Source organism: Suricata suricatta, chromosome 2 (assembly GCF_006229205.1).
Source record: "Suricata suricatta isolate VVHF042 chromosome 2, meerkat_22Aug2017_6uvM2_HiC, whole genome shotgun sequence".
NCBI lineage: Eukaryota > Metazoa > Chordata > Mammalia > Carnivora > Herpestidae > Suricata > Suricata suricatta.
This window is the reverse complement of record NC_043701.1, coordinates 136,349,899-136,359,378: the sequence shown is the minus strand read 5'-3', so window position 1 is coordinate 136,359,378 and position 9,480 is coordinate 136,349,899. Positions and strand designations below refer to the sequence as shown.

Here is a 9,480-nt window from a genome sequence, read left to right as displayed (position 1 = left end):
CTTTATCACTACATTACATGCTCACTGGCATGGAGCACTTTAAGCAAGTTCATAAACACAAAGAATCGATTGACATTGCAGCCTTGGAGCTCAGCACCAAATGTGATCTGATTACATGCTGTCAGTAGTGAAAAATGCTGCTTTGTGATCAATGATAAATGTTTCATTTTTCATACTCAATTCAATAAAATTATCATGTCTTACCATGCAACTTCAGTTAGGATAAATTAGTGCCATATCATTTCACAAGCTCTTTCTACATAACCAAGCCTTTGACAATGATGTTAATGACTTTCTCAACCAGAGAAGGCTGCAGGAGTGAAGTCACACAACTTAGGCAGGCGAAGCCAATCATTACCTCTTTCTCAGCTTCTCTCTCTTCTTCAGAAACTGCAGCATTAGAAATTAAAATTGGGGTCCACCTTAGACTCTCTGGATCAAGTTCATTTGTCCGGGAACAGGTTTTCAGCTTTTCCATGTGGCCCAGTATCAACTTTTCCCTTCTAATGATGACAAATCTGTAATGTGATGAGGCAGAATAAAGTGCAATCAAAAGCTGAAATTTCATTTCACCTACACACATTGACAAATGCTGGTGGATTAGGAAACACCGGAAAGCTCATCAATGAAAACGTGAAGCAAACTGAAATCTGAGTAGCAAGAAAGTATCATTTACTGTTTTCTGTTTAGGAGAAAGGTTTTGATAATACCTTTAGGAGAACCTCTTAAACTGGAATGAGTCCACCTAACTCCAGGGACACTTTCCGGTGTAAGATGCTGGAGAGGCAGCCGGTGATGCCCCGGCGTCGGTACTCACCTGCCATCCCTCTTGTCAATCATATGGAGGTGCTGCAGAGTGGTGGCGATGTCATGTGGGCACATGCCTGTAGCTCTGCTAATCGCCTTGATGCTGATGTGCCTCTCCTGGTGGTGGTAGAGATATTCTAAGATGACGCTCTTCCAATAGGCCAGGTAGGAGAGGCGGCCCAGATCGGAGAGTGGCTTTTCAGGAGACCCTGCTTGGCCTTCTCTTCTAGAAAGCAAATAGCCTAGGGCAGAAAAAGCCAAAGATGACCTCACCGTGGTGTTTTTAGACACTGGGATCGGGGCCACTCGAAATAATATAAGTAGTAGTAGGATAAAAAAATCACATCAAACTTTACATACGAAGTCTCTTCCCGGTTATAGTGATTTGATCTCTGTGAAGTTTATGCTTTTGATCCTTTACAGTAGCACTGTAAGTCAATTCACATTGCTAGCAGCAGCATTTCAAATATAAGTCACGGTGTATTTAACAAAGCTAGGGTTGGGAACGTTACTTCCGATAAATTTCAACATCCAAGTTTCCCACCAGCTTTAGATTTTCTCAAAAACAAAATGTCAGGCACTTAGAAATCCTGTCGAGGGACCACCCCAAACATTAATGGGCAAGTTGTTTTCCACAGGAAGGACCTAATGACCCTTTGACAGCTGGGTCTTAATAAAAGAGAAGGGTCTCTGTTGACTCAGATTCTATATTGCTTGTTACATTTAACTAGCCGGCTGATCTGAAGCTTTGTTTTAGGACTAATAAAAGAATGTCTTTTAAGTCGACTGCTGCAACTCATATCAGCTCCCCTAGCTCTATTTTCACCTCTTTCATGTAAATTAATTTATAATCCAACCCTAGAACGTTGCTCCTACAAATTAAAACAAAACAACCTCCTTAAAACAAACTGTTTCATGTATACTCACAAAATCCCCGAGCCTGGTAAGCTTCTGAATATGCATTCTGCAGCATTACTGTGAAGGTTCTTTGGCAAAGGGACTTTAAAATGATTTAAAACTTTAAACCCACTTGAAGGTAATGAATGAAAGCTGGCGGCTGTCTTGGTAATTAAGAGCCACTTATGGAGTAGAGAAGGAATGCTATAAACTAATGATGTCTACCTTGCTCTAATTATCAATTTCAATAGCCTCACCAATTTCAATAGCCTCACCTTCATGAACTTCCTAAATTTAAACAAACATCAACCACATACAGTAGGTGGCAGCAATTACAAAATCATGCTGCTCTGTAAACCACCCAAATCTTCAGCATTTTTCTTCTTTATCTACATTTCCAAAATGGCTGCGTTCTCAAGAATTTTTCTCTATTTTGGATTTTTTCTTAGAAGGACAAAAATCAAGCTTCTGATGCATTTTCCTGCCTCTCAAAATCACTGCAAATAACCCAGAAATACAGAACAAGAAACCCAAACTGACCCTACAGGGGTGTAACCACAGCATTTTGCATTTTGATGATTTTAATCTGAATGTCACAATATGATAAAGAACAAGCATATATTTAACTTTACGCTTTCCTGCAGTCTTTTGACTTATTTGTATCTTTAACTCATGCGTAAGAGTAATGTATTTGATTGAATGCAAACAAGCACCACAAAATTTTACAGTCAAACCACTGTCGACATGACATTCAGCTGCATACAGAGGCTTTCAAGAGCAGTGTCACGAACGCTAACGGTGATGAGCACCGTGCCGAATCCAGCCCAGATCATGCCCCGTCAATATGGAGAAGAGCTCTCTGTCGCTCAAGTACAAAGGGTGCCCAAACCCCAGAGCACAGATAATTGGCACATCCGTCACCTGCCTCCTAAGTGGTTGGCACACGCTGAGAAATTTACTCAGTCAGCTGGAGGACCCGGCTCTGTACTCCTATGGGGGGAAGGACCACAGTATCGTGGCTGTGGAACTATCCCCTTGCTCCCCCTGCAATGACTGAAATTCCCTAGTCCCTCACTGGTTCCTATCTGAGCCTCCCAGTTAGGGACAGAAAGCCCCATGCCCTCAGCTCAACAGAAAGCTTTCTATACAACTGAAGCGGTCAGAAGGCGGTATGTGCCCTTCTTACCTTATGTTCTACCCTGAGGAACCTCACCCAGGAAGCACATGGATTTCTTTGTTCCATCTTCTCTTCCCTCAATCCCTACCCTGGGCTTGGCCAGAATCGCCCCCAAAACATATTTTGTACAGCTGCTCCTGTTTTCACACCCCCAAGGCAGTACACATGGACCTTATCAGGGCCTCAGCCTAAATTGGTCAGGCCACTGGCTGTCTGTGGAGAGCCTCTGGGCATAAACTTTTCAGCACCTACAATTCCCACCTCACTAAGTGGCCGTCTCTTGGGACACTCCCTGGGACACAGTCTGCAGTCTGTGACTGACACTGGCCTGAGAGAGTCCCGGGCCTTGAGGGGGGTTGGGGAGGTGGTTGCAGGGAGCATGCATACACTAAGCCTGTGGAGCACCCTGGATTTCCACAGCAAACACCTTACGGCACTAGCGAAGGCTACAAAGCCGGAAGGCTACCAACACCTGCCAGCAAGTGGTACTTTCCTGGGTGCTGGGGAGGAAAAACTGCAAACCACTCCAACCAGAAAGCATCAAGCAGGTTTTCAGGGATGATGTGCACCAGCATTTCTGACCACACAATGCCATGGTCCAAAGGCATAACTGCATTGCCTGAAGTTAGTTTTTCCTTCTCTGATTCATGAGACCCTGAAGGGCTTATAACAATAGAAGGAACTTGCACTTAAGGTGAGAGCCATTTTTAAGTCCACAAAGTCTCCTCTGAAATGTTTAAACGAAACGCAATCCATTTCCACAGTAAGAATGAACAAAGGTAGATTTCTGATTCCTTCCTAGTTAAGTGAAATCACTTGTAATGTCTTAAAATGGATAGCTTAGAAGAAAAGGTGTCCATATCTACTCCACTCCATTGGTGTACTAGGTTGCTGTAATGGAGAATTTAAATTTTACCTGCAGCACTTTCCCTCAAAAAAGCTGTAGCTGGGGGGTGGGGGTGGGGTGCGGAGGAGGGGTGCCTGGGTGGCTCAGTCATTTAAGCATCTGACTCTTGATTTCGGCTCAGGTCATGATCTCATTGCATGTGAGTGTGAGCCCTGAATTAGGCTCTGCGCTGATGCCCCTCTCTGCCCCTTGCTTCCGCATGCATTCTCTCTCTCTGTCTCTCTCAAAAATAAATAAATAAACATTTAAAAAAAAGGGCTGTAGCTCGTAGGACTTCACTACTCTGACCTCTTAAGACAGAATGATTTAAATAATGAATTTGTAGCCATCTTTTGTTTCCTTCTACTTTTTTAAGGGCCTTCAATCAGAATTACTATATAGCCAGTTGACAGAATAATTTTTGGTAAGAACATTTAGTTGTTGAGTAATTATAGAGATGTGGTGGTTTAATGTTACAGCTCTTAAATTTAACTTACCAAAGATTCCAAATAATTGATCTAAAGATGCAGGGAAATAAAATGCACGTATCTTGGAAGCTGGAGTATTATTCTGAAGATCTTAAACAAGTACAATACACCCCTGATGAACAGATTCCCATGGTACTCTCACACCTTTCCTTTTTTCTTTGTTAAATGTTTATTTATTTTGAGAGAGACAGAGCACAAGCAGGGGACAGGCAGAGAGAGGGAGACACAGAATCCAAGGCAGGTGCCAGGCTCTGAGCTGTCAGCACAGAGCTGACGCGGGGCTTGAACTCATGAGCTGGGAGATCATGACATGAGCCAAAGTCAGATGCTCAGACGACTGAGCCACCTAGGCATCCCTCTCACACCTTTCCTTAACTGAGGATCCTTTCAATCAGAAAACCTGAACTATCTATCCATGGGGAAACCTGGCTGTTCAGACTAAAAACAAAGTGGTGTTTGGAGGACAAATCCCAGTAGCTGCAGTATAATTAATTGCTGGTGAAATTATTACCTTTAAATTGTCTGTGAGCTAGAGGTGCTGGTGAACAGCACTTATTCTGTGATCAGAAGACTTGTAATTGGAAATCGATTGGTCCATAAACTCTTCACCCACATCAGCTATCTTGATACTAGTGAAAGTTGGCTTTCTCTTTTGCTTCACTTGGAAGTACTTACCGAGTGGAAGGTGAGGTCTGAGTTTTGGTGTATGGATCACACACTTAGTTCAAAAGATTATCAAGATGTTTGCTTAAAGGGAAAGTTAAGACCGATGTGGTGTCTGCAAAAGGCAAGCATGTCTAAGCTGTACTGTTTACATAGAACCCAAACTGACCTCACCTCTGTTAAGGCTGACCTACTTGTAGTAAGAGAATCAATTCTCATGATCCCTTGTTTGAAATGGTTAACTTCCTTCTAGGGGGAGAAAAAGAAAAGTGGTATAAAGTTGCTTTTGTGTAGACAGATCTTTTAGGATAAGAAAGGAACAATCTGGACAAGGTCAAGATTTGTTTTTGCAGACCTAAATTCCCAAATTAATGGAGCTCCCAGCATATTAACTGCAAGGTTAACCCTTGTTTAATATGAAACAGTCCTTCCTTTTAAACTAGTAATATTTCAAGATTGTAGGCTGGACCAGAAGTGGAATAATGTTCATGGATAAGGATTTCCGCCCACGAAGGCAGCCACTACTCACGCTTGCACACCTTCCTCTTCTACCATCTGGAGCCAAACCACACGAGCTTCCTCAGATACAAAGTGTGAACTCTGGCAAGCTACTCCCAATTCCCATCTGTCTGGATTGTGTGAGTCTGGGGTTACGGGAGGCTTTTAGGGGAAGATAATCTTTAAGGATTACACACTTTTCATCAGACACCTGTTTAGCTCAGTAAACATTGCTGAAAGGTTCATGATCAGTAGACAGCACTGAGTCTGCAAGCCTGGGAGCTGACACCGAGCCAGGGATTTATGACAGGTCGTGCGCAGAGGAAATCAGATGGCTCTAACCATGTATCCCATGATCGGTGATGGAAATTCAATGGTCTATGTCATCTGTTACTGGTCTCTAGGGTTAAGCAGCCCTGTGACCAAGTGAAAGAACGGTGTGCTATCAGTTTAAATAGTGATAAATGAACCTCCTGAAATTTTGTGGTGAATTTGGAATTAGTAAAAAAGGAAGTTAAACCTTACTCTTACTACTGTTTTCAAAGAACTGGAATGTTCTGAATGACCTGTGACCTGCCTGGACCTACTTTCCATTTATTAAAATACATAGATGCCTCCCTAGAAAAAAAATGGAAATTTTGAATTTTTGAGATATTTTATACTTTAAGAGATTGGTTTTGAAAATGTGAATGTTTAAGACATTTCTCCCATAATTCTATGGGCTTGGAGTAATTAATTACGTAACAACTTAGAAAAAATATAGCTTGATGTTTCCACAGACTTCTCAGACTACTTCTTATAGAAGTCCCCCAGACTGGCGGTATCAGCATCACCTGGTAATGTGTTAAAACCACAAATTCTCAGACCTATAAACCAGAAACACTGTGGGCAGGCCCTCCCACCCCCCGGCGCTTCCGTTTCAGTAAGCCCTCCAGGTGGTTATGATGCACACAGATTTGGGGATCACTGCTATAAACTCTGCTATGGAGCTGCTGGTTTTGCTGAGGATATGAAAACCATCGGATGCAGTAGGAGAGCCACTGGATAGTAAGACTAAACACTCTGAGCTAGGTGAGGAGACCTCACCCAGCAACTTGGTGGTACAGATGTGGGTCCAGGAATCTCCAAAGCCCCATCGGACTGATATTTAGCAAGAGATCACTGAGTTGCTGAGTGGCTTTGTCCATAAATTCTATGCCTGTGCTCCTCAACCTTCATTGTGCAGTCATCTCTCATTACAACTGGATTCTGACTTGGTAGGCCGGAGATCCTACATTTCTAACAAGTCCCTATACTATGGGCCACACTTGAATTCCAAGGGTTTATACATTAAATCAGTGCTTCTCAAAGTTTTTGGTTTCTAGACCTCTTTACATTTAAAAAAATTATCTAGGAGCTTCTGTTTATAAGAGCTTTATCTATTAATTTTTTAGAGAAATTTAACAAATATCATCAATTTATTAAGAAATAATAAACCCATTATGTGTTAACATATATTTTATAAAAAAATATTTTCTAATATACAAAAAATTGGTGAGAAGAGTGGCAAAGTGTCATATTTTTCCAAGTCTCTTCAAAGTCTGGCTTAAGAGAGAAGCTAGATTCTCGTATCTGCTTTGGTACTCAATTTGTTGTGATATCACAGGTCATAAAAGTTCTTGAAAATGCCAATGTACGCTCATAAGGGTAAAATAGACAAGTAGTACTTTAGTATTACTTTGAAAATAGTTATGACCTTGTAGATTCTCTAAAAGGGCCTTAGGGAGTTCCTGGGTCATACTTTGTGACCATCTGCTTTAAATAAAAAACGACAAGAATTTTAAAAAGTTGGGTGACAAGGCCACAGGTATTTGAAAACAATATGGCATTTACTAAATATAGGGTGACAGGTCATAAGAGGTTCAGAGCAAAGGTGCGAGAGCCAGACTGCCTGGAATAGAATCCAGGGGCCACTATGTACCAACCATGTGATCTTGGCTGGGCAAGTTATTTAACCTGTGTTTCAGGTCCCACACCCATAAAATCTGGAAAGTAATCGTACCCATCTCTTGGGGTTATTTTAAGAATTAAATGAATAAGCACTAAGGATGTAGAACCGTGCTTGGCATGTTACTGAAACACTACGTAAGTGTTAGCTATTATCATTGTTCAACATAGTGAATGAAAGAAATTTCAAGGTGATTGTTTGGGTGACCAGGTATACTTCATGCAGGGGAAAGAAAACATGTGGACAGAAGGAAGAAGACCGACAGCTCTATAGGGTCAGACTGAGAAGAGCTTTTCCTACTTTTGCCTTAGGCATCTGACAATCACTCCATTAACTCCCAAGCCTCAGACAAAAGTTCTCCTCCCCGTAACTCCCAGCCAACTACCCAAATACAAATTTAATTAAAGAAAGAAGCCATGAAAAAACCCCCACATATTCTGCCTCAGTAAAGATCTTAAGAAAGTGGCGACTACAGTTCACAGCAAGAATAGTTCTGTGCCCCCCAAATTCCCTTTGGCCCTTAAGTCCTTAACTTCAAGGACTATCCTTAGGAAACAGCAAGCCCTTCAAACCACAATAACAATGACTGCTTGAGGGCGTCAGAAGAACCCCAAGACAGTCCCAGGACAGATGAAACAAAGACGCAAATGCTCTAGAAGATCCAAGTGTGTCCCTGGGAAAATGGTCTGAGCCTGTGAAACCCAGAGGACGGAGACAGTGGGTCTTTGGAGAAGGAAGGCTGGTTGCTCTGGGTTACAGATGAGACTGTCACCCTAAGTCACCTTTTAAGATCTCTCTTCTCACAAGCTTCTCAGCAGACTGCTCAGGATACTGAGCTCTGGCTCAGTTATGTGGAGGTACCTCTAGTCTCTCTTATTGAATCCAGCACTGCCCAACCCATCCTTCCTGGGTCAAGTCCACTGCAAGAGGCATGAAGCTCCTTCAATTCCCCACAGTGGAAGGTGTGTGTGGTAGGAGCATGACTTCCCTGCTGCTGCGTGTTTGTGCACAACCTTCAGATCATGCTGGAACTTACCAGATGAGCTCCATGATTCTTTGACTGGGCATGGACTCCCTTGAAGGAAGTGGTCATTCTATGTGTCAGTCACGCAGGGAATATGTGAACTCACCTATTACACGAACTCACAAACAGGGCAGCAGGCAGCAGGCAAGAGGATGCTCTGCCTTCTGTGGTGCCCTTTCAGGAGGGCAAACACCTGTGAACAAGCTTCTGAGTCGGGGATGACCAGTGCCAGAGACAGACCTCTGTGAGACAGTCACAGGCCAAAAATGCATTAATGGCAATTGTGTAACTGATAATCTAATTTGAGGAGAATGTCTCTATCTCTCCTTTCTTTATCCTCTAGACTAGCCCAGTGGTTCCCTACTCTGACTGTATATTAGGATCACTTAGGGGCTTTTACAAACGACAGATGTTTGTGCCCTACCCAATCTCAACTCTTGTTTCTCTCAGGCTAGTCTGGTCACATATGTATTAGGGGTTATATTAAGCAAAGGGTCCTGAGGATGATTCCATGACCAGAGTATTAAACGCCAATCCCCCTGCTCCACCTCTGCCACCCCAAAGGGCTATGCTAGTAGCAGCGGTGTCCAAATCCAAGAAGATGGTGAATCCTGAAGGGAAATGGAGGCATCTAAGAGTTGAGGCTAGGGAGGAGATGGTCACTGGGTAAAGGGAGGTCTGTGACAGACTTCACAGGAGTTTTATTTATTTAAATGCTTAAGGAATATTTGTTTAGGTAAGGCATGTCACCACATCAGCAGGGTTCTGGCCTGGTGGATTTGGAGAATGTAAATTTTCGTTCCAAGAAAATGACTGTATATGAAATAGATTCAGGCTCTCAAATCCCTTGCACTGCTGACAAAGGTTAAAATGTTAATACCTGCTTCAGGTTCTGTGTCTCCCTTTCTCTATCTGCCCCTACCCTGACCATGCTCTGTGTCTCTCTCTCAAACATAAACAAACATTAAAAAAAATTTTTTTAAATGATAGTAGAGCAAGAGGTCAATATTACTTATTCTCAAACAAAACCATTTGGGGGAGAATTAAAAAATT

At 42.5% G+C, this 9,480-nt stretch overlaps 1 protein-coding gene and 1 long non-coding RNA gene across 6 annotated transcripts in view; one reads left to right on the top strand and one right to left on the bottom strand.

The window, feature by feature from the left end:
- Positions 1-9,480, bottom strand: part of KAT6B (lysine acetyltransferase 6B) — a 183,811-nt gene that overhangs the window by 10,125 nt on the left and 164,206 nt on the right. For all 4 annotated transcript variants that reach the window (XM_029932004.1, XM_029932003.1, XM_029932005.1 and 1 more), the window contains exons 14-15: positions 818-1,049; positions 359-518 (exon numbers count right to left, since the gene is read on the bottom strand). In XM_029932004.1, coding sequence (XP_029787864.1) covers positions 359-518; positions 818-1,049 — 392 coding nt within the window. The remainder of the gene's footprint in view (positions 1-358; positions 519-817; positions 1,050-9,480) is intronic.
- LOC115285571 overlaps positions 1-9,480 on the top strand; it is a 29,322-nt gene that overhangs the window by 11,874 nt on the left and 7,968 nt on the right. The window contains exon 5 of one of the 2 annotated variants that reach the window (XR_003905584.1): positions 2,154-2,314. The exons of the other annotated variant lie outside the window; for it this stretch is intronic. This is a non-coding gene — a long non-coding RNA (uncharacterized LOC115285571). Of the gene's footprint in view, positions 1-2,153; positions 2,315-9,480 lie in introns of those variants that run through there. 2 annotated transcript variants of the gene reach the window in all.